This window comes from Molothrus ater, chromosome 6 (assembly GCF_012460135.2).
Source record: "Molothrus ater isolate BHLD 08-10-18 breed brown headed cowbird chromosome 6, BPBGC_Mater_1.1, whole genome shotgun sequence".
In the NCBI taxonomy this organism is placed as follows: Eukaryota; Metazoa; Chordata; class Aves; order Passeriformes; family Icteridae; genus Molothrus; species Molothrus ater.
This window is the reverse complement of record NC_050483.2, coordinates 6996813-7022375: the sequence shown is the minus strand read 5'-3', so window position 1 is coordinate 7022375 and position 25563 is coordinate 6996813. Positions and strand designations below refer to the sequence as shown.

Sequence of the window (25563 nt, the reverse complement as noted above, 5' to 3'; positions counted from 1 at the left end):
CTTAGCATCTCAAAGGACAGCTGCAAAGCCTATTGCTGGCATTCAAGATCAGTTTCTAACCATATGAGGAAACTGCTTCTCTGAAAATGAACTCACTAGAGAGATGACAGGTTTGTACACTGAGCTTCCCTTCCTTTCTCTCCCTTTTTCTCTATTGCTCTCATTTCATTATTTAGAAATGCTGAGACGTTAGAAAAGACTTGGATCATGTCAATGTGCCAGGCTAATGTTTAACCTTAAACTTACACATTACAGATAAAAAGGGACTGTACTACAGATTTCACAGCTAACTCCCTTATTTCAACTTGCCTGGCAGAAGCACCCACAGTACTTGGGTCTAAGTGTATTCCTCCTCAACTCATCCTTAGCTACACCTTTTTTTTTTTAACTCCTTAGAACAGAACTGGATTAGAAAAGGTGTTCTGGCTGAACACTCTTCCAGTTTATTTTTTTGTCATTGCTGAGCTACAGATAAGATTCAGCTTTGCTGTCAACAGAGTCAATCTGGTCAGAGCAGCAGACACAGTAAACCAGAACCTTCCATCAGAAAAGTATACAATTGGTGCAATGCCAAACTTTGTAGCTCCAGAAGTCAAAAAATTTGTGACTTGGGACTATATTGTTTTTGCAGCACTATTTTTAGTCTCTGCCAGCATTGGAGTCTTTTTTGCAGTTAAAGAGAGGAAAAAGAAAACTTCAAAGGAATTTTTGGTGGGCGGTAGGCAGATGACATGTGGACCCATAGCTTTTTCTCTCACATCAAGCTTCATGTCAGCAGTGACAGTCCTGGGGACACCCTCCGAAGTTTATCGCTATGGGGCATCCTTCGTGCTCTTCTTTCTTTCATATACACTTGTCATCATTTTTACTTCTGAACTTTTTCTACCTGTTTTTTATAGATCTGGCATCACAAGCACTTATGAGGTAAGTCAAAATCATAAAATAAGGCACAATTTATAATATATTTTTTTAGAGAAAAACCTTTGACAGAAAGCTTTCTGCGGTGTTTTACAGAAGAAATATATTGCTATATTAATTATTTTTAAAATAATTTGCATTATTTAAACTAGTTATTTATATTGCATAAGCTGAAATCCCAATCTAAGGGTCAGAGCTCCTTTTATGCACATATAGGCACAGACAGGATATGGGTTCAGACACAGCACCAAATTAAGCTACAGCTGGAAAATATTTAAGCATATCCAAATGCTTCTGGTCTTTGAGTATTCTGCTCTGGTTTAGAGAGGCAGACTTTAAGAACAACATTCAATACTACCCAATTCAAACTTAGTCTAGATATGGTAATTTTGGCCAGTTACTATATTTAAGTAGCTGTGGTGGGAAGAAGAGAAAGAAGGTGGTAGGCTTGTTCAAAAAGATAAAGAAGAAAAAAAAAAACCAGTCAGGGCTGGAGAATGAATTCAAGCATTCTCTAGGAAAAGAAATTAATGACTTTTGAATTTTGTAGAGTTTTTTGCCTGGCATTTTCTTTGGAACACATTTTTTCCTTTATAACACAGTTGAGTAGCAGCCCTTATAAACTGCACATCCACAGGACAGTTACTGACATTTGGGATGGCCTCTTACTTCAGTCAGCTCCTGCAAGTTTGGTTGCTCCTCTCTGGGCAGCTTCAACTAGGCATGAATTGGATGACGAAGCTGGGTTCCTTCACAAGGAACCTTCTGGTAACAGAAAGGCTGCTTGAGCTCACTGAGCCCAAACCCAAGGAAGGAAATTTGGTCAAAAAGATCTGCCTGGGTATTTGGAAATACTTTCAGGTCAGTGAAGAGCAAAATTGACCATTGCTGCAAGTAATTGCATTTTCTAGCTGGTTTTGATACAATGTCAGAGAATGAATTATTTTTGTCATGTGAACCAGCAAAAGGGTTATTGTAGATGGAGGTACCCTTCAAGCATGCTGCAAAGATGACTGTTGGCTTCACAAATTATTTTTAGAAATAGATCAAGTTACATAAATTAGCCATGTATTTATATGGCAGACTGTGGGGTTTATTATGCAAGAAACACAAGATCAGCATGAGAAAAATGAAAAAGAAAAAGATACTTTGTCAGTAGGAAGTGCACAGCTAAGAGACTTGTAAAAGAGAGAAAACTTGTACAGGCCATACCTGGTGTCTGGGGGGCACATGGGACTGTGGCCCAAGAAGAGCCTCCCTGCATGGGGGCTGCCATGGGGCAGAGAGACTCTGCCAAGACCCCAGGTAGTGATTCAGCCTTAAAACCTGGGCTTTTGGGTCTAGAGATCCATTCACATCTGCAGTTCTTTTGAAGGTGGCAACACCTCTCCACATCCTTGAGCCTGGAAGTCCCTAAGATCCTCCTTCATGCCTCTCCATATTGGTGATGTGCAGATTTGGCTTTAGGCTGAGACAGAACAAGGGAGAAAGCCAGCTCAGCTCCCACACCAGGAAACTCCATGCTGCTGCTTCACCATCTGCTCCACCTCCACTTTTGGCACTACTGGAGTCGATGCTATTTCTGCTAGAGATGAGCTCAAGTTTCCTCATTGTAGAGCTGGAATATACCTTCATTTGAAGTTAAAATTTCTTTGTAGTTCTTGCAATCTCCCAGTTATTCCTGGTGCAAAGAAGGCACTGATTACTGCAACCCAATATAGAACTTCACCTGGTAGAGATGAGGAGATAGATTTCTTAAATGTAATTATCATTCTGTCTAATGACAATCTTGCTCTTCTCATTAGCTGCTCACAGCAGCAGGGCCAGCTGCCAGGAGTACTTGCACAGTAACGTGTCACTTGGGGCAAACAGAAGGGTAACAGCTGTGTCACAGATGCTACATGTGCACTTTACTGAGATTATGCTTTTTCCTAGTATTTGGAGTTAAGATTTAACAAGATTGTCCGTCTTGCTGCAACACTGATTTACATCCTCCAGACGGTAAGAAAACATTGACTCTTTTTTATGCTAATTTCACTCAACATTGATTTTCACGGACTAGTCCCATACACCACATTTTTTATAATGAGATGTTTTAATGAGTACTCTTTTTTCTTAGTTTTTTCACTTGAACTATGAATGCTAAAAAGAAAGATTGTATTTTTAACTGTCTAACTGCCCTAACCTTTCCTGTTTAGTATTAAGAATGTCATTTTAGTCGTCTTTAACACTCTTTAGCAGTCTTTAACACTCTTTAGCAGTCTTTAACACATGTTGGGCTGTATTCTCACAGCACATTCTTGGTCACATTACGTTCACTGGAAGCCTCTCTCTTCCCAAACAAGTGGATTCTGTCTTTCTTGAGAAGCTGGTCAAGCTTCACTGGGTATGTTTAGTTACCCATTCATGACACTCAGGTGAAGTGTCCTATTTGAAAACTGCTGTACAAGGTATCCTGGGCAGATGCCCGGCTAGTTGTGGTCCCATGATGAGCACTGCTCTGACCATCTTGAAAGATTACATTATTTGTGTATTTAATGGAAAGATAGGACTTGATGGGAGATTAGACTTGATAAGAGACATTTTCATCTGTATTAATTCCATTTTAATTATTCCCAAACCTTTGGCAATAGATCTGAATGCTTAGTGACTTAGATGCTTTGTTTCTCCATCAGTTCTCTCAGATCTTACACTTAAAAGGTATTGAATCAGTTACTTTGAAAAGGATTGAATGGGAAAATGAAGATTTAATTTCTAAGATCAATGCAACTTTATTTCTGTATCACTATTTGTGTTATCTGGAGATATCCTTTTTCTATTTCATGAGGATATTTTGTCACATACTTGTCTTAGCAGTAGAGAAACAGGTAATATAAAGACAAATAAGGGTCCTTCCCTCAGAAGGGAGCTAAACACAACATTTTAATTTTTAAGGGCTGAAACAGAAAGCCATAGTACAATACAAGCTGATCTAAAGAAACCGTAGATCTGGTATTTTGCTCAGAGCCCTACTCTAAATACAAGTTCTATCACTGAGCATTCAAATACATCATTTTTCTCCTTCAGATCCTTTACACAGGAATAGTGGTCTATGCTCCATCACTGGCACTCAACCAAGGTGAGTTCTTATGCTGCACTACACTGCTACCCCAAATAACCATACCAGAGGGACTGCTTGACTAAAAGAAGTAACAAAAATAGATAAAAACCCAACCCTGCTCAAAGGTGCTATAAGAAGGTTTTTGCCTTCACCTCATAGTTCCACATTTCTGACTCCCCAGGTTCCTCTCACACCCAAACATTAGCAGGAGCCTCGTGGTTGCTCTTCTGCTCTCCTTCCCACTCAGTACCGCCTGAAGAGACCTGAAGCAAACAATTTCCCAACATCCTGACAAAGTCCACAGTACAAGCTGATGATCCAAGACCATACTATGCACTTTGATTGCCCCCGTTCCTGTCTCTTGTGTTCAGGTTTCCATGGGAATAGCTCTTTTCCCTGCAGCCAGAGATGAGTGCTGTTCTGCTGTCTGCACCTAGACTTCTTCAATTAATATTTGCAAACTAGGCATAAAGCATCCATCACCATAGGTGGGATTTGTAATTTTGCTGTCATAGGGCACAAGGAATCATCATGGCCCAAATCCTGATTTTACCAAAACTGACTGGGAAGAGACTGCGAGGCTTTTTGGTTTGTTCATTATCTGAGTTGCATTCAGACTGATCCCACTGCTCACACATTGCCAAATTTTCTAATTTTCTTCCTTTGTCATGCAGCTGAATTCCATGTGAAAGTTCTCATTCATTATTACACCATACTAACTTTGCTAATAAGAGAACCTTTACAAATAGCTTTCAGTATCAGCCAAAACAAAATCTGTGCATTTTGTGTAAAGAAACTTTATGAAGCAAAATGAACACAAAAATTTGTTTTAATGAAGCTCATTTTAGCATTAAGTCATTCTTAAATGCAGGTAATGGAATTTCTTAGGGCTTGGGTTTTTTTCATCTTAGGATTTTTGGGAATCTCTGAAGAACTTGGTTTCTCAAGACAAAGTTCTGGACTAAGAACAGAAGTGAAGCATTGCTTATAAAGCTCTGTCCCGTCAGAATGACATTTTTGCTTTATGCAAGTATTCTTACTTTTGCTTGAAAGTTAGTTAATTTCAATTCAAAAGAAAACAACAATGAAAAACAGTACCCAGAAGTTCTACAAAACTTGAACAATCCAGTAAAGCTCCTAATAGACACAAAAGATTAAAGTTAGTAATTGCTCCTATCCTTCTAAAGCTAAAGGACTACAGTTCTTCTGCTACCTTCCAGATGACTCACACCCATTTCACCAACAATTTTGTTTTCATTGGTTTCACAGTCACTGGATTTGATCTCTGGGGCTCTGTAGCTGCAACAGGAATTGTCTGCACTTTCTACTGCACTCTGGTATGTAACAGACATAACTGAATACTTGGAAGACAGACACTTAATTCAACCATCCTTTAAACAGGACACACTATCAGAGAAGGATGGCTCCTGTGGAGAACACAGAGATAAATTTCTTCCACATTCTGTGTTATAAGGAAGCCTATTTGGTGGAAAAAAAAATCCTCTCTAATCCTCTGCTGTATGTCTCCATGTTTAAACCAGACATCTTGAGATAGAGCCCAGATAAGGAGGCAATATGCTTCCCCTGTCTTCTTTTGAGAAGATGATTCTTATCTTTTACAAATTATAAGCTGAAAAATACTGCAATGAAAATTGTGCTCAAGAGCAAAGCACTAAAACCTAGGAAGGATAATCAACAGGTCAGCTTTACTTTTAAGTGGAAGCAATGTGAGACTCCAAATTCCAAACCAGATATATTGTATAGATATTTGCAGCGAAGCAGCAGAGCCCTGCTAATTGCAGGACAAACTAATTGCCATTCTCATTTGCCACTAAAGATTTTTTTCAATATACCACTCCACTCCTGTCGAGAACACTTATTATGTGCTCTAGCACTGATTTGATCAAATATGAAAGCTATGGAAGAAGATGAATAGCAAATTTTATGGAGATATTTTTCTGTGTTGGGCTTATTGTGGGCTCTGAGAACATATGGAGTCCTATGGGACGTAGGAACAGGCCAAAACTCCCTAAGTTCCACACCATCATATGTTCTTCAAATGCATGTAAAGGAGGCAGTAAAGAAGCTTTTAACTGAATGTCAAATATTCTTCTGTGCCTGTGAACAAACTATTTAGGCTGTGAAATTTTCTGACCTGCAAAAATACACACTTTGTGGGAGAATACAGAGCCCTGATTTGCTGAGTGCTGCACATACAGCTCAGAAGCTGTCAAAATAAGGAGACTTGATACATTTTTTCAGTACTTGAGGAACAGGAAAGAAGATTGGGGGTGTACAGTTTCTCTTTGTTCTAGGGAGGATTAAAAGCTGTTGTCTGGACAGATGCATTTCAAATGGTTGTTATGGTGGCTGGCTTCGTGGCGGTTCTGATTCGAGGCACTAGTCTGAATGGTGGAGCAACCAAAGTCTGGGAAGATGCCCATGAAGGATCTCGGCTAAACATATTTGAGTAAGAAAAAAATTATGCAAACCATTCCTCGCTGCATATTTATTTTTTAGAAACCATACCCTCAGTAAGCCAAAAATACACAGACTTGCTATTAAACAACCCTGGTAACTCAGAGAAGTCCATTCCTCATCTCTTCAGCTACTGGCAGTGCATTTGACCTTTAGGAAAGCTTTACTCTTTCAAGAAATCAAAGGTCTGCTGAACTGAAGGGGAGATTTGCCATTTTTCCATGTGCAGCTACAAATGCAGCCCAATTACTCCTTCCAATTTCATACACAGAATATTCTGAGTTGGAAGGGATCCACAAGGATCAACAAGTCCAGCTCTTAAGTAAATGGCCCATAAAGGGATCAAACATGAAACCTTGATGCCATTAGCACCATGTTCGAGTCAACTGAGCTAATCTCAGTGGCTAATTGTATATATCTTTCATTTTCTATTCATAACAGACCCTATGTTTACTTGCACTCACCACAGCAGCAGGCAATAGTGCACCAGTGCACTGGGATAGAAATCTGATCTTCCTTTGGCTGTTTGGGGCATTTGTTGGTTAATCAAGGCAAGTCAGTGACAGAATCCAGCAGCAAGGTCAAACGTTATCTACTGTCCCAACCAAGATAAGGAAAACTGCAAAGATTACACATTCGAGACAGAAAAATATGCTTGTACAAGTTAGACTTGCAGAGTAGCAGAATTTTGTTAGATAACACAGCAGCTGAAGTAATTTCTTGTAAAGGAAGTTATAATTATTATTAATTATAAAAAAATAATTACAGATAAAATTATTAATAATTATTAAAACTTATTACTAAAACTCTGCTGGATTTTTTTAGACTTTGGTAAGCAACCTTGTTCCTTACAGAAGATGGGGTCCCAGGCAGGACAGCTTGTAGGTGTGCTACAGTATGACACAGGTCAGATATCTGAGCATAAGCAACCTTATAAATTTGATTAATCTGAATTAAGTGATCCTCTGACTATGTCTGAATGATATTTGTTTATCCTGTCTTGAAAACAATATGTTCCAATATAAAAGTAAAAAAACTTCCAAACCTGAACACATCGGATGCCATCTGTCCTAGAAAACCGTATTACCAAATCAGAATTTTTTGATTCAGGGGGTAGGACATGCCAGATAGTTCTGAAAAAAATCACCTACCTCTTGCCGAAAAAAATATGTTTAAATAAAAAAAAATAATTGCTTCTTTATTTCTTTCTTTCCTCTAGCTTTGATGTTGATCCTTTGAGACGACATACCTTCTGGACAATAGTTATTGGGGGAACATTTACCTGGCTAGGGCTCTATGGAGTCAATCAGTCCACAATACAGAGATGCATTTCCTGCAAATCAGAAAGGCATGCTAAACTGTAAGCTACCTGTCATTAACCTATTCCCGCAATCAATTAAGAATTACACTAAGTTTGTCAGCTATACTGAAAACATATATTTATATGATAAATAAATATTGGGATGCCATTAGGTGGTAGTAAGTTAATTTTGCTCTGACAGTCTTACTACCTTTGGCTCAAAGTGACTTAAGTATATGCAGAGGAAAAAGAGAAATCTATCTCTTGCAGCTTATCAATTTATGATCAGGCTGACAAACTAATCCTCAGAAGGAGAGTATGGCAAAGATGGCAACACAGAAGTTGGGCTATCTACAACCTCATTGCAAAAATGTATCTATTGGAACTGTGTTTATGTTATACAGGATTAAAGATTGTTATTGATTTAGTGGAGTACTAGAGTACAAGGTATTACCTAAATAAAAGCAAATCTTAATTTCTTAAAATTCTGCAGTGTCAGAATAATCAGATCAATGAAGAACAAAGTGAATCTTCACAATATAGATAATACAGGTCTCCATCTTGCTACCTGCCTCAACTTCAGCAGTAATATATTCATTGCTAGACATATTTTACTAAACAATCAGATTTTTTTCACACACCTAGGGCCAATTGCTTGCAAATGCAGCTAAAAAATAAAGGTGATCATTTTTTCCTTTTTCCAACAGTTAGATTTTTGGTGACTGTAAACCCATTAATTTCTCTGAAGGTCATGACTGTCTATAAGAATTCATCCTGTAGATAATTCGGTGTCTGAAAAGCATTTAGAAGTCACACCAGGGAGAACATCACCAGTAACAAGTTGGGTTAACCTCTGTTTCCTGGTAGCACACTCTGAACTGTGTGCAATAGATCTTGTGCAAGGTGTGTCCAAACATGATGTGAGCTCTGTAAATCCTGGCAGCTCTCAGAACCTGCAGGATTGCTGACCCACAGCCGTACAACCTTCCCAGCAGAGGCTGTCACCCACATCCATTCATGGAACACCAAAAAGCCACCAGGACTGTTACTGTGCACGGTAACATTGGAAACAATATCCTGTGTGCTCTAAAGGGAGAGCAGCATCAGCATCTCCCAACAGGCAAACATCTGTTCTTACAAGGGACAGGCATTACAGACCCAGTCCTCAGTGCAGCCCATTCTATGTTGAGGTTACTTGACTCCCCCAGCTCTGTGGAGCTGCTTGGAAACTTTATCCTTGCCCTATAGCATAAGGCTGGTGTACTTTTCCTTTTTTTTCATCTTGCTTTGAATTATACAGCCAGTTTGAATTATATAACCAATACGGATTAAAAGATCTCCCAAAAAAGTTCAGAATAAGTATCCTATAACAACTTTTTAAATTATCTTCCATTAAAGAGTTTCCCTCTTTTGCTCTAGGGCACTTTACCTGAATTTATTGGGACTTTGGACAGTCCTAGTGTGTGCAGTATTTTGTGGATTGGTGATGTACTCTCATTACAAGAGTTGTGACCCTTGGACTGCTGCTTTCATTTCAGCTCCCGATCAGGTACAGATGTCCATTACAATAATTAGGAGCTGCTTTGGGCTCAGATATAGCACATATCAGAACAGTTTAATTTTATGCAATGCTCTATGTCCTTTCAGCACTCAGGGACTAAGGTGGGTGCCAGATCAGGGCTATAACAATATCTATTCTGGCACTCCTGCAGTATTAATTCAATTGAGTATTTTTCCCAAAAGATATTCCCTTTGCTCAAAATCTGAAACCATGTTATTTGCGACAACATCAGAATTTAGCAACATGCTAATAAGCATAAAATAGTTTGTTTCCATTACCTTAATTAATTTCTTGTGTTGCTCTCGTGCTCCTTCTATCCCAGCTCATGCCATACTTTGTTATGGACATTTTTTCTTCGATGCCAGGAGTCCCAGGACTGTTTGTTGCCTGTGCATTCAGTGGAACACTAAGGTTTGTGAATCTGAATTGAAATTTTAGCTGTTGATGATAATTTCTTGAGGATCCAGAATGAGGTCAAAACATGAAACCCTAAGAAAAGCCCAGTGGTTTCTCTTAGATCATTCTAGGAAGTAGCACTAGTTCTTAGTTGAACTATGTTACATCCCTGGAGATATTTGAAAGACATGTGGAAGTGGCACTTAGGGACTTGGTTTAGTGGTGGACTTGACTCTGCTGGGTAAACAGTTGGACTCTGTGACCTTTGGGGTCTTGTCCAACCTAAATTATTCTATGATTATGTTTATGATAAAGTCTAACTCCACATCTCCAGTATCTTTTCATCCAAATACATTTTAGAATAATGTTACCTAGAATAATGCTACCAATATAAAGAAAGTGTAGAAAAACTGAGTTTAACTTCCCAAAATACTCTCGGGAGCTGCTCATGGTGAAACTATCTTTACTTAAGGTATCTGCCACAATATCATAGTCAGGGGTATAAATATTTTCAGTAAGTCTATCTGAACTGTATTCACCAAAAACAGGCTCACTCGCCCAGCTAAAAGAGTCGGGCCATGCATGGAGGACCAGGGTGGCAGTAGTGGTGACTGCACATCCTTCAATTTGTGAGGGAGTAAGGTTTTAATTCTGGAACATGTCTATACTTAAGGTCTTTGCAAACTTGTAAAAGGAAGGGTCAGTTAGGATGTGTTCTTATCTTGTTCCATGCCAGCACGTAGCAGAGCCCCCAGCAATTGCAGAAGCAGCAGGAACCTCCCCAGTTAAAGCAGCACATATGAAAAATACTATGAATCATACAGTTCTTGGGGAACAGTAGTGCTGAAAAAGAGGAAGCATTTCTATATAAATACAACTTGATTCCAGATTATATTGCTTCCTATTTACTTACCATTCTTCTCCCTTTCTACAGCACAGTAGCTGCCAGCATCAATGCTTTAGCAACTGTTACCTTTGAAGACTTGGTCAAGAAAGGTTTCCCTAACATCTCTGAGAAGATGAGCACATGGATCAGCAAAGGCTTGTGTGGGTACTCCAGATGAGACCCCTTTCTTTAGCAGCAAAGGGCACTGAACAGAGAGACTCCCTCAGAAACAGGAATGTAACACTTTATAAACCCCCCAGGTGAACATCAGCCTGAGGCCTTGGTAGCATCATCAGCACCATATGGCAGAGGAACAAACAGAGACTAGCATGAACAACCCCCACTCAAAATCCTTGGAAAAGTTTGGTCTACTGAATGTATTGGAAAACACTCTTCATAACACAGAAAGAATGTTAATGTAGTTATTACCATATTACTCTATAGTAGTATTTATTTAGAGTAATACAGTAGATAATTTATATTCAGAGTATTGCATAAGCAGGTTATTCAGCTTTTCAGAGAACAAAGTATGAAAACAAAAAAATAAAAAACCCCATGAAACATCATCAACATATCAAGCATCCAACATTATTTTAATTTTTACGATATTTGTTACAATTATTGCAGTAAGATCATAACCCTTTTATGAATACCATAATAATACCATAAGAATTTTATTAAAATTCATTATATAATGAAAGCACCAAACCCATCTATTTTCTCTCTCTGTAACTGCTTCTAGTCTTCTCCCTTCTTGTTTTTCCACTTACTACTTGGTTTTTTCACTCTGGACCTAGAAAGATGATTTTTATGTCTGAAACCAGGTGTGCTAGCACAGAAGTTTTGGCTGGCTTTACTCAAGGCTGCTGCATACAGAGTTTCACCTACCATAAAGTTAAAACTGGTGTCAAGGGAAGAAAGCCATGCTGTTTTATCATTTCTCAACTCATTTATGAGATTTTTCAAAAGTGATACTTAAAGGCAACAGACACATTCCTATATGAGGCATTACTTCTAAATTAATTTCATTGCTATTGTTCTACTTTGTAAGAAATATCAATCCACCAAAAACCCAACGAGACTTCATACAAGCCACTGCTGGGTGTGTATTGGTCTACTCTAAGCGCCCAATAAGAAGTGCCAATTCCTCTCTGCTGGCTGGTCACCTCAGACACTACTGAGCTGGAAGCCATCCCCACCATTAACCAGCACTGAGAGCCTCCCTACCTTACCTTTTCCAGGTGTACTGTACGGTGTCCTGTGCACTTCCATGGCTGCAGCAGCATCGCTGCTGGGAGGAGTCGTGCAGGTATTTCTTGCTTCAGAAATGCAATTAATAGAATAGGAATGAACACAAAATGTAATGAACTGAGCAAATAATGCTGCCAGCTCTGATGGCTACTAGATTACCCAAACCATTTCTGTGGACATTTTGCGGAGAGGAATAAAAGTAGGGAAAAAAAAATCCCCTAACTCCTTCACTATTGACTCACTGCTAGGAAACAATACTGAGCACAATTCTCTCTTTAACTGTGCCCTGAAATTACTACCTATCCCTTCTCCCTCACCATTTTCCCAAAGAAAATTACAGATCAAAATCAGAACTGGGCATGCTTCCCCTCAGCTGCTGGCCTGAACTCCTCTTTCTTCTCTTCACCCGCAGGCTTCCCTCTCCATCCACGGGATGTGTGGGGGGCCCATGCTGGGATTATTTACTCTGGGAATTGTGTTTCCCTGTGCTAACTGGAAGGTAAGTAAACAAAAATCCTGATCTAAAAGATCAAGTTGTTTTTTGGTTAAAACTCAATTTTGAAAATTGTTTAAGTCCTTGAGCAGCTTTTCAGATTTAGTGCCTGAGGATCTAAGATCTATTTATATGTGCCTTTTCCCTGCCTAAATTCATCCTGCTGAATTTAAGTCTACCCAGTTGTGGAATAACTGGTTATTAGATTCACAGATTCACACTGGTTATTAGATTCACATGAATCCAATAACCAGCTTTCTAAACCAGCTTTCTTATTTTTTTTTCTGAGTTTCATTAAGAATAAAAAATTATTGCCCCAGCTTTGGGATGCACAGAGGGATTTCAAAAGCTTTGCCTTCAATCTTTCACTCAAAACAGAACATGAGCTCATTCCATATTGCCCCATCAGGATTTCCATCAAGGCTAGCAGAGGTAAAACTAAAATCTGTATCACAGCTTTAAGCACACTTCTGCTTTAGCTTTTACAAACAGACAGCACTAAAACACCATGTTTTATAGCTTAGTTGAGAGAGAACAGAATTTATTTACACCATAACCCATCATTACCTACTCCTGGTTAATTCACGTTCACAGAAAAGCACTTTGCACATACCATCTTTAACAGTATCTTTCTATACTTTCCAAGGGTGCTCTTGGAGGCCTCTTAGCTGGGATCAGCTTGGCTTTTTGGGCTGGTACTGGCTCTTTCATTTACCCTGCACCACCAACAAAGTCCATCCCTCTGCAGCTGTCTACCCTCAACTGCACCCTGGCTAACAGCACCGAGGCACTGCTAACAGCAGCTCCCACGCTGGCTCCAGAGAGGTATTTTTCCTATTGTTACCACTTGAGCCTATGCTTTGCCAAGTGTGCCCCCCAGCCTGCAGCTGGGGTGCAGGCAGTACTGACAGGGCAGGCTGGAAGTGCAGACTGGTGCCAGATGTCACACCAGCTGCTGCCTGAGCTGCATTGTGCTGGCTCAGTCAGGCAACAACTTAAACAGAACTGATGCTCGTCACTAGCTGCTTTTTGTCACCTCTTCACAGGCCTCTGCTGGCAGACACCTGGTACTCCCTGTCCTACCTGTACTTCAGTGCCATTGGCTGTGTGGGCTGTGCCATCACTGGGCTGTTGATAAGCTTTATAACAGGTTGGTGTTCTAAACATACATAGACATATATATATTCGCACATATATAAACAATCATACCTCTGCGTAAGCTGACTCAGCTGTTAAAAAAGCTTTAAAAAAGTTTAGTAGGTGACTTGAGACACAGACTGAGGGCAGTGGGCTCTGATCCTGCTCCCCAACCTCATGGTCTGTGGTCTGAGGCTCCCAAGGCTCATAGCCAGCTATCCATGGACTCACTTATTACTATTTTCTTTTTGCAGGACCTAGTAAAGGAGAAGACATCCCACCAGTGTTAATTAAGCCAGTCTGCGACCTGTTTTGCTTTTGGTCCAAAAGACTCAAAATATTTCTCTGGTGTGGTGTGCAGCACGACAGCCTGGAGGTGAGTGCTGAGCCCATCAGCTCAGCTCTGCTGTGGCCCAGGAGCCACAGGAACACATGAGGGCATGTGCCCATGTGAGGGCATGGGCTGAACAGAGAAATAACCAGCCTTCAACAGCTGCTCTTGAACTTCTCCAAGGGATGCTGCATAAGCAGCACAGACTGGAAATGAAATCAGCCAAACCCTGGTCAGTAGTAAGTTACCTATTGTTCCCTGAGTTGTTTTTTTTTTTTCTATTGTTCCCATTTTCATCAAATATGGGGACTCAGGCCCTCAAAAAACAAAGAGCCCTCAGGAAAGCCAGGAACTAATGCCTTGGGAAGCTGACCTAGAGCAGAGGCTGGACAGAGCTAAAGAATAAAGCAGGGATTTATTCAAAGGATCTCCTCCATGGATCCACCTTGGGCAGCACAAGAGCCCAGCCAGGGCTGCACCCAAGATAAACCAAAATGGTCCCAAAATGCTCATGGGGTCCTGCACTTTTTTAAGTTCTGCTCCATTTGCATATTGGAGTTAATTTTCCAATTACAGCTTTAGCCCATGCAGTCCCATCCTGCTTGTTTTTCTCTCTTCAGTCCTTGTTGGTTGTGCTCTTGGGCCTGAGATTTGGATCATTTGTCCTTGGTCCCAAGGTAGAAAAAGAATTGCTTTGTCTAGCTGCTCTGTGAAGAGCGCTTACCAACACTTCATATGAAGCTCAGAACTACACACTAAAGCAGCACAGAATCTGGAAGATATAAAAGCTAAAACCCGAGGCATCAAAACAGGGTCTGACCTCCCTCTCCCTGCTGGGACAAAACTGCACCTTACACCCTACACAGTTCACCAAGCTATCACCTTCCACCAAGCTCAGAGGAAAGGACTTGACCATCCTCATGAAGCTCTCTTGCTGCTCTCATCCTCATCATCACAGCCCCTGAGGCTTCTGCCCTCCAGAGCAGCACCAGGGAGCAACAACCAGGCAGTGCTGCACTCACCAGCATCTGAGCTGCTCCTTCCCAACCTCCTCCTCCTCCACAGCAACAGGGCCAGCTATTTCCAGGTGTCCCAAAGCTTTGTAGCTCGTTAAAAAGGCATACAGAATGAACACCTTTTTCCTTCTTGTGCTGTTTTCATAATTTTTCTTTAATCAAAGGAAAAAAAGCAGTGAATACAGGCTTCAAACTACAAGGCTATTTTCTTTCTTTTTTCAGATGGACTTTGAGAAAAAACTGCCTGAAGCTGCTGCAAATAAAACCAGAACAGATAACACCTTCAAGAACAATACCAACAAAGAAAATAACCACCAGATCCGTGGTTACAATTCTGAGGAAAATTCATATACAAATATAAGCAGAGAATCTCGCCTCTAGAAGCTGAGGGACAATGGACATTTAATCAAACTTTAGTTCTTCAGCTTCAGAAATTAAAAACTTCTTTTACTGCACTTACCAGCTTGTAGGTGACCAAGAGGGAACAGCTGCTCTCTATAGCAATAAAGGCCAGATTTTTTTTCACCAATTTCTTGGCAGACCTGGGAAATGATGGGACAATCAGGTTTTGGAAGCACTGCTATTTCAGAAGAAATGTTCCATGAATTTTGTCGTGGAACCTCCCACTCAGACACAGGTGCAATACATCTGCATCATCAAATGCTCTATTCAGCAACTCATCATTGGAGGGAGTGTGCAAAGGTGAACTTGAGATAAATTAAGACTTTGGAGAAGTTTGTGGGATATCTCACTAAGGTGAGTCAGTGAGCTGCCCTCTGATGGAGGGAAAGAAGAGAGGTCAGGCTGAGCCTACACCCAAGTACCACAAAGAGTCTCCTCACAGGAACCCTGTACAGACCAGACTGGTCTTTCAGTCACCAAGATAATGTGTTTGCTCCCTCTGGGGAATTCAAGTTTTCTTTATAGTTTCTCATTGTAAAAGATATAGAACAGAGTAACAAATTTTACTTTGAATTCAGGATAGTTCTTTACCTGCGTTAGTTTTCACCTCGAAAGGATCAACTTTTATGCAATAAAGAAAATAAACCAACATTTAATGATGATCATGCCTCCTAATTGATAATTCATGCTGAATTTTGAAAAAAACAACACATAATCTGGCAAAATAATCTGTCTGGTACACTGTCTTGGAAGCAGAGCACATTCAGTGCTCTATTCCAGTGAAGCATATTTCTTTGAAAACTTGCTGGTTGAAAATAAAAGCCAACAGATCATCTCTCACCTTGACTAACCTCTGGATACAGTTTTGCAATAAATATATTTGTTTTAAAACAAAATTCACAATTGAGTGAAACAGACTGAATGAAAATATCAAAGACAACTCACAGACCCACCTGAGACATTCAGCTTGTATTTCTTTGAAGAGCCCCTCTGTTGCTTTTGCTTTAGCAGTGACCATCTTTATGATGCAGATGTATGTCAATCTGGCCCTTGAAGCTACTTCCTGTGTGTGGGTTCATGCTCTACCCCTGGAAGTGGTCCCAGGATTTTAATCAGGGAAAAGAAACAGCAGCCTGTAAATGATACTCCCTTGCTTGCCTGGAACAGTTTGTCAAGAAACTGAGAACCAAGTCAATATTTGTGTTAATCCTCAATATTTGTGTTAATCCCTTTTACAGTGCTCTTATAATCTCATTAAAGCTTACAGCTGAGTCTGGCTGCAAGGCAGCTGCTTGCTGTCTCATGTGGCACGCTTTCCCCTCCTGCTTCCACACTTGGGATTGCCAGCAAAGGTGAAGAGGGAAACTCAGTAAATGCTACTGGACCATTTATATCTCATGGGCACACACCTTACATTTTCAAACAAACAAAACTAAATCATATCTTTTTCCATCAAAATAGACAAACACTTATACAAATATTTCACATTTCCAAAAACCATTATTACTACTTACCTTAACTATCAACTTATACAACTTGTTTCTACAAAAACTGTTAACCCTCAAAAATTATAAACTTTACAACTATAACAAATATTATCAAATACCCATCTTTTATGAAATTCAAAAGCATTCATGTATCTATTAATACTTTTTCAAACACAATTTTTACTTCTACACACAAAAAAACCAACCAATCATACTTACCAACACTTTCTACAAACTTTTCCTTCATTAAATATACCCTCCAAAAAACCAAACAATAACCCCACACACAACTCAAAAATTAACCACATTTTTAATAAATTAAAATATTCACACATTAAAATTCCCGAATCCCCCACAAAGCAAAAAATTATTTTAAATTTTTTACACACCACACTCTAAAACACATTTTAAAGCAACAACAACAAAAAAATAACCAAAACAACACCTCAAAATTAAACAAAACTTTATGTACCTTTAACTTTTTAAATAACTCATTCACAAAACCTAATCCTCCAATTTTAAAACACTTTTCAAATAACACAGAAATGAAATTTTTAAAAATCATCCAATTTTAATCAAAAATCCTAAAACAAAAATTAAAACACCATTTCCACAAATAACTTAAAAAAAATTATATTTCCACAAATACAAAACCCAAATAAATCCCTACAAAAGACATAAAACCATATCACACTCAAACTCACACCAACAATACCACAAACAAAAAAATCCACACAAACATAAACCACACATAAAAGCTACAATTCATATCAAACATTCCCTATTCAACCTACAAAAACTACAAATCTTAAATTTTATATTAATATTTAGACTACAAAAATTAATAATATCATAAAACTCTTTAACAAAAACATAATATCCATAATAATTTTAAAAATCCTAAAATATATAAATGTATAAAAATTAAGTATTAAAAAACCAACTTAATACCTTATAATTAACCAATCCCTAAAGAAATACTAAAAAATTTACTCTCCACTTCCTGAGCCATTGATCCTTCCAGAGGCAGATCTAGCCTGTCCACTTTGGTTGAAAAACTGAGATTATGAAACTAGGCACAGATAAATCCTAGAAGAGATTAAATTTAAGAAATTGTTAGTCACTAGTAAAAGCAGTACAACATAAATGACTGAAAATTTGAAAACTCAGTCTAGCTGGGCCTTGAGGCCAAAATAATTGATTATTTAATTGTTATAAATTCCTAAGCCAAGTATGACCCTGAAATTACTTTCTTACAAGACTATGGTTTGAATGCTCATAAGCACTCACTTTTCAACTATACAATTACTTTTAATTATCTTTCACTATTTGGAATAATAAAGCTCACAGCCTTTTTCAAAGATATCCAAGTTTATTACTGAAAAAAAAGTAATAATCAAATGTGCATGATACAGCAAGTAGTTGCATTTGTAAATGTAAACCTTGATAAAGTAAACAGCATCCCAAAGACAAATTTATGCCAAAAGTGTCTTACAATAGTTAATCAGATTTACAACTTTTTCCTCAGTGAATTCTTGTACTTCTGGGGTACATAGCTGCTTGTAAAAGCAATCTTAAAACACAAAATAAACTGAAAGCTGACATGCTGGAGGAACTTACAGCTTTTGCACAGAAAAGTAGATTTCTCCAAAAATGCTCTCTGATACTGTAAATTTGTTTCAAATATTACTTACAAAGTGTAGATTTATGAGTAGAAAAAATAGCTGAAATTTTGTTCTTACTGCTTACTTAGAAATCAAGTTGTATTTAAACATTACATAAATTTCAAATATATACACATTTTAAGAAATCTGTTACGATCATGATATTGCAAGTTAGCCAGGACTATCAGAGTAAAAAAATGACTGAACTATCTTATTCAGTTAGATTTTACATGAGATTATTTCAAGAACTGAAATTTCAGTGATACTACTCTAGGTAAAAATTACAGCCAACAGTTTGGAAGATTTTCCAATACGAAACTCCAAGTCAATTAAATAGAACAAGAAAAGAAAATGTGATCTGTTTTTTTTTATTATTACTATTAACAGAGAACTCATCATGTTCTCAGTGGTTAAAATCTCTCCAGCTTTAGACTCCATGGGGTTTAATCCTAATTTCTCACCCTGTTGCATCTGAACAAGTAGCTCATGTCAGTAAGAATGCAAACTCCAGAGAACAGCCAGCAATACAGAGGTCGTATCAAGAAGACAGAATGAGCCAGCAGAACTCACAGAAGGTCATTTTGAGTGCAGTGCAGAGGGAACACACCATTACATTTCAAGACTACATCCCAGTCCTGGATTTAAAAAGTTCCTGTATACCATGGAGTAGTGCAGTGATTTCCCTACTGTTCCTTGTTGTGCCATTAGAACTTTGTGCCGTTGTGGTAACATTGTGCTATTGTGGTTATGCCAAGCTTGTGACAATCCAGGTTTCTAGTAAATGCATTTGCAATGGCAAGATCAGATAAAAATTGTCAAAAGAAATCCATTGTAGAAATTTAAAAATTATACAACTGTGACAGTTTCCAAGGATTTACTGAACTCATCATGAGGTTTGCCTTGCTTCCAAATATCCAAAGAAGGGTATTTAGGATGTATGTGTAGAAAGAGACATAATGGGAAAAGACTGTGGTGCTTGGGGAAGTGACTAAAAGGACAGGAACAGCACAGGGAGGGGTGCCCCATACTTCCTCATACTGCTTCATCCCACCAAGGCAAACAGATTTGTAAAAAGCACCAAACAGACTGCTATTTGTGCACTTTCTGCTTTGGCATCTCTGTCAGGGACATCCAAAAACAGCCTGGAAAAAAAAAATCTGCTTTTACAGAATTGCCCTGGAAATGGGACTGTCACCCAGAAGGCAGTGTGCAATAAAACACTGAGGATAAGCAAAGAATGAGCCAACGGAGAAAAAAGAAAAGATCAGGAGGCCTGTCCCCATGCTTCATCCTCAAACCCTTATTTTTCAGAGCCTGTTGCAATTCTGGAGCAAAACTTGCTGGGGTGAACAGGAGCCCTTTGCTGCCTGGTGCTCATTCTCACCCTCCAATGCTGGCTCTGAATTTGACCTCAGAGAAATGTGTGTTTTGCAAGCATGAGGTTAAGTATGAAAGGACTCTGGGAATTTTTGAAGCTACTAGATTTTCTACTACAGGAATATAGGTTAGAAGTCACTAAAACACTTCCAAAAAGTGTCATTGTATGCATCTCAGTCAGACAAAGTATGCATTGGAGGCAAGTAACAGGTCTGCCTAGAAGTGGAATTCTATTTGAATTCTAGATCAGTCTTAACATCAAATAATTATTACAAAATGCTGCCCTTATATTTGTTTCAAACTTTGCCCCCAAACAAGCAACATCAGCATTTTATGAGGATTCCAAAAAAATATAATGCTTCTGGAAGTACTACTGCATTGTAAGTGATTACTGACACCACTATTTTCTTCTCTGTCCATTTTCTTAATAGAAACTAAATAGAAAATGTGGGGCTTTTTTTTACTTTCCATCAACTTTATCACACTCATAAATAGCTGTTTGTATAAATTGAGCTTTATTGATAAGGCTATTACCCAGCATATATAAAAAAAAATCTAGTTTATAATAGTTTTAATGAAAATTGGTGACATTTACAGGCTAACTATGCTAATTTGCCTCCAAACAAATTGTTACATAATGCAAAAGTTTGTTAAGTCCCACAATGCCATGTAGGACTCGGCAGGTAACTCCAATGGACTCCATGGCTCCAGAAATTCTCTCTGGCAACACTCCCAGTTGGAGTCTGCAGTGGAGGAAGCCACAGCAAGGGTGTGCATTACACATATGATTAGACTGATCAGCTTAATGGCACATTAAGAATAAAACATCACCAAAACTCTTGCCTTTCCCCATATTAATACTTGCCCTGAAGCTACGTTCCCCAAGTTATTTTTCCTTCTGTAGAACTTTCTATGAAGGAAACTCCTGGAAATTTATTAGTTTTTCCATTAAGGTATTTATCTACTAACCTATGTGTACCAGTTTGTCTAGACATTTTCCTTTTGAGCTTTCCACAGGACACAATTGAGCCTAACTGTGCCTCAGAACACAATTTATGACAAGTTGTTGGAAAAGGCCAAAGCTGATATCTATTTCATACTCGTGAATATATGTACTTCCAAAGAAGCATCTAACAAAAAAAAATCTCACTTAATCACTATTGAAATTTTAGCCCTGTCACCATTTTCTCAAATCCTTGAATGAAAACAGTTAGGAAAAAACAGAATCATTAATGCTTCATTATGCTTTCATTAATCATGAAAACACCACCAAAATTATCAGGTCCAATCTTTGACCAAATATCACCATGACAAATAAATCACAACACTAAGTGCCATGTGCAGTCATTTCTTGAACACACCCAAGGATGATGACCCCACCACCTCCCAGGACAACCTGTTCCAATGCCTTCAATGAAAAAATTCTTCTTGATATCCAGCCTGCACCTCACTGTGTTGCAGCCTGAGGTTATGTTCCCTTGTCTTGTCCCTAGCTGCCTGGTAGAAGAGGCTGACTCCCACCTTGCTGCAATCTCTTTCCAGCTAGTTGTGGAGTGTGATAAGACTCCTCTGAGCCTCCTCATCTAACTAAACAACCACAGCTCCTTCAACCAATCCTTCCTATGACTTAATCTCTCCAGATGCCTCAGCAGCTTCACTGCCCTTCTCTGGACATGCTCCAGCACCTCAGTGTCTGCCTGGAACCGAGAGGCCAGAACTGGACACAGGTCTCAATGCATGGCCTCACCAGCGCCAGGTGCAGGGGGACAATCAGTGCCCTGCTCCTGCTGGCCACCCTGTTTCTGACACAGGCCAGGATGCCATTGGCCTTTGTGCCCACCTGGCCCATGCTCAGCTGCTCTTGGCCAGCACCCCCAGCTCCTTTGCCACTCTTCCCCCAGCCTGTAGCAACTGCAATGGGTTGTCATGATCCAGGGACAAGACCTGGCCACACTGAGCACTCCCCTGACCTGAGCCCATGGATCCAGCCTGTCCAGGTCCCTCTGCAGTCCCACCAGTCAACTTAGGATTGGCTGCAAACCCACTGAGGATGCCCTTGATCCCCTGTCCAGATCATTGATAAGGACATTAAACAGAACTGGTCCCAAGAGAAGTGGTTCCCCCGGGGAACCACACTCCTGACCAGCTGCCAGCTGGATAAACAGCTTTCACTGCCACCCTCTGGGCATGGCCATCCAGCTTTAACCCAGCTAAGAGTGCACCTGCTGCCACCTTCTCCAGGAGAATGCCATGAACTCATCATGAGGTTTGCCTTGTTTCCAAGTATCCAGAGAAGGATGCTCAGTGTGCTGTGAGAGCTGAGTTCAACACTCAGGCAAGCCTTAGCACCCAGTTGTGAATACTCTTAATGCCTCCCTGATTGTAGAGACAAATTTAGGGGAATCTCTCATTAGGATGGGCAATAAAACAGAATTCTTATCTTCCTTTTTTTATTAATCAAAATTCAGATCTCACACATTATAGGCACAAATTAAGAATAAAAAGTTGTAAGAAATGAGGTGCATCTCATGTATCTGGACTTTGTGCCATTTCTGAAATGGAACTTTTTTTTGTCTGAATCAAGATGCAGAATTTGGTTAAGAATAATTAACACATTTTGAACAAATACTTCATATATAAAAAATCTAGTTGCTCATGCAGTCTCTCTAAGGGCGCATGCATAGAGCAAACTTTTCATAGATTAGATCTGCAATGATCTAAAGCATTTTTGCACGAACTGAGGTTCTAAAGCTTTGTCAAATTTCACAAATGCAGCCTGCATGCACAGTCTAGTCATACTAGTCATTTGTTTGAAAAGACAATATTTAAAATATTAAAAGATCATTCACCATTCAAAAAATACATTATTCCTGAGGACAGTGTGTGCCTTATTCTTTAGGAAAATAACGTGCAGTCAATGAAAACAGCATACTGAGCAAAGTCCAGCAAAAAGGTTTCTCAGCTTAAGCAAATGGCTAGACAGTGGCAAGATCTTTACACACCGTTGATGTCCTCCAAAAGTAAAGGACACACAGAGTGTTTCTCCAAACTTCTTGTCCTTTCTCAGTGCATAAAATGCACCATGTCAGATCTACATACTTGCCTTTCATATGCTCTTATATCCCAGTGTTGAAAAAAAAATCATAATACCTATAAATGTAAATCTCAAATACAAAAAGATTGTTTAATGTGGTTTTTGAAGTCCAATTGGAATTTGCCTAGGTATGTATTGACACGTGCCAATATCAATAGCAAAAGATATAAAATAATGTTTCTGATTTTTGCCTGATTTTACCCTGTATCTTTATAACTTGGGCCAGCCAAGACATTTTGTTTTTAGAGAAAATATTACATAAGCTCATTTTTGGCCTTCTGAAGCATTCAAATATTATCACAAGGCGGCACACAAATAAAAACTGTGACACAGGGTTACTGCTGTCAAACAGCGCTTGACAGAATGAGACAGAGAGGCAATAAATTAAATCAAACCTTGTGACTGTATTAGCACTGAAGAGAGTGCAGTAATCTTTTTCTGATAATGACTCCTGAGGAATTTAATGCACAACCCAGAAGACGAAGGAACAAAACAGCCTTTCCAAAATACGGCAAGCTGAGTTCCATCCGCCCTTTATCACAGAATGAATGGGTAATGTACCTGATTGGGCCAGATCTTCAAATTTCTTTCCTCCTTTCATGCAGTACTATAGATACTCCTACAAGTGCCTTGTCTGGTAACAGAGCTGAAATTAATCAAGAAAGCTCATGAATGTGGTGAAACAACTGAAGAACTTAAAAGTCTGATGTTAGGCTCTCTGGATACAACAGATCTTATTTACCTACTTTGATGGGCTCTTGACTCTTAATTATTCAGTGAAATAAATAAAATTATTGTGCTAATAAATGTAAGTGAATACTCAAATCAAACTTTTTAATTACACAGGATTAATGTAAATAGAAAAAATTCAGGTCTTTTCATATCTGTCAGCATTGATTTTGCTGCAGCTTTATCCCTAAAAATAAGGTCAAAATTTCTAGACTTTGTAGCTATTGTGCTTTGTTGACTCTTTGTTTTTTACATTTTTCTCATCCAATACAGAAAAGCATTATTTAAAACTGTATGAGAGAAACAGAACAACTGTAACTCTATCCATTCCCTTCCCTTCAATGCATCCCTTAAATTTGTTTAAACATTAAGTGCTTTTCCTGTATTATGAAATTAGTAACAGACAATTTCATCACCAAAATGTGACTATTAACCACAAGCAACACTGCAGTATGCTGTTTGCACATAAAAATTGAAATTTGATTCTTCAAATGAACATCTACATTTTTAGTGATTTTATCAAAAAAATCCACCCGAAGTGTAAGAAGGCATACTAATAATAATAATAGTAGTAAATACTGTGTGTGTATGCATTTATATACAATCTGTATACATATTTGCCTGTGTCCAGCTCCAATGTTATGACATATTTAGGCCAATAAAAGAAGTGTACATTACTGCAATATTTACTATTACAATAAGAAGAACCTTGTTACAAATTGCTCTTCTTCTCCTTCCCTGAACAAGCAAGCCACAATGCTATACTGTATGTCTCATATATATTGGCAGAAGCTTGCATACTATAAAGATATAATTGTATTTGAAGAGAAAGTCAATTGCACTGCATGGGAGCATTTCAAGTTAGCACTCTGTGAAGTCATGAAATCATTGCCCAGGCAGAGCAAGAGGAACAGTAACACATTTAGCATGAAAATGACAGTTCTTTCATGCTGGAAGCATGTGGAGATGGCCTTTCACACACAAAAGTGCAAGGACAACTCAACAGCTGTGTAATTTTCAAACAGAAAACTACCCTCTCCTGTTTTCTTTCTGAATTTGGACTTTTTGGTTTTCAACTAGATGATAAATTAATGACACTAATGTGCAAATCTTAAACTGCATAGTATATATTTAGCAGCCACAGACCCCTTTTTTAGGGTCGGACCACATCCACAATCTCAACAAGAGACTAGGACAAACCTGACAAAACAGTAAGCCTGAAAGATCAAGTCATGGCCACAAAGGCAACAACTGCTCTTTTCTTTAGAGGCATTACAGATGGAGCTGAGCAATCAGAAGCTGTAGAAGTAGTGGATATCACGTAAGTTGGTTTTAGTCATGCCCTTACTCTATAGGTTCACAGGTAATTTTCTGTTTTCATCATGCTGATAGTATCTTCATAAACAGCATGAAAATCCATTGCCTTTCTTAAAACAGCATCCAGATTTTTACTCTGTCTGCACATTTCTGAATGCCAATTGTCATTGGAGCTCATCACAGACCAGTTACAGGTAAGGCTTTTCATTGACATCACTGGAAATATCCATTTCTCAGTGCCCACCAAAGTATGCAATTGCACTGCCTAGCAAGAACATAAATATACCACCACCAAATCTCACAGTGATGCCAGACTGACTTCAGTTTGTAACTTCGCTCTCCAATTCCAAAGTGGTTTTGTTGTAGCATGGTAATGACTAAGGCCATTCATGGTGATACTGTTTCCCATTCTTTTTCCTTTCTCTTTGCAAATGTTCCAGTTCAGCCTCATACATCATTTCCTGGACTAAGTATTTCTCTCTTCTCATTCTGTCACACAAGTCTTTGGGTATGTCTGGAATTAGGTAGGCAATGAAAGACTTTATTCCAAAAACAAGGTGCTGAAAAGAAAAAAAAATAATTTATTAACATATCAATATGTATTCCTTTGTAGGACAATTTAGAGC

The 25563-nt window shown here is 38.8% G+C and overlaps 3 protein-coding genes across 3 annotated transcripts in view; 1 reads left to right on the top strand and 2 right to left on the bottom strand.

Annotated features, from left to right (window-relative positions):
* FIBIN (fin bud initiation factor homolog) overlaps positions 1-10363 on the bottom strand; it is a 58527-nt gene extending 48164 nt beyond the window's left edge. Inside the window, exons 1-3 of the mRNA XM_054515295.1 lie at positions 9636-10363; positions 7779-7829; positions 6961-7115 (exon numbers count right to left, since the gene is read on the bottom strand). The gene's annotated coding sequence lies outside the window, so the exon portion shown is untranslated. The remainder of the gene's footprint in view (positions 1-6960; positions 7116-7778; positions 7830-9635) is intronic.
* Positions 568-15248, top strand: SLC5A12 (solute carrier family 5 member 12). The gene is made up of 15 exons (XM_036384951.1): positions 568-924; positions 2854-2919; positions 3985-4036; positions 5288-5355; positions 6334-6488; positions 7716-7856; positions 9216-9345; positions 9680-9768; positions 10688-10800; positions 11881-11948; positions 12303-12389; positions 13030-13208; positions 13430-13533; positions 13775-13896; positions 15090-15248. The coding sequence occupies exons 1-15, from the start codon at positions 568-570 to the stop codon at positions 15246-15248; spliced, it is 1890 nt and encodes a 629-aa protein (XP_036240844.1).
* Positions 15249-18108: 2860 nt separating this feature from the next.
* Positions 18109-25563, bottom strand: part of ANO3 (anoctamin 3) — a 90370-nt gene continuing 82915 nt past the window's right edge. Inside the window, 1 exon segment of the mRNA XM_036383753.1 lies at positions 18109-25497. Within this exon segment, the coding sequence (XP_036239646.1) occupies positions 25315-25497 (183 nt within the window). The 3' untranslated portion in view covers positions 18109-25314.

Bases quoted from the DNA above. Each gene is read 5' to 3' on its own strand.
- SLC5A12 (XM_036384951.1), top strand. From the start codon at position 568: ATGCCAAACTTTGTAGCTCCAGAAGTCAAAAAATTTGTGACTTGGGAC. The intron at 2,920-3,984 runs GTAAGAAAACAT...TTTCTCCTTCAG, and splicing joins TGATTTACATCCTCCAGACG to ATCCTTTACACAGGAATAGT. The intron at 13,534-13,774 runs GTTGGTGTTCTA...TTCTTTTTGCAG, and splicing joins GTTGATAAGCTTTATAACAG to GACCTAGTAAAGGAGAAGAC.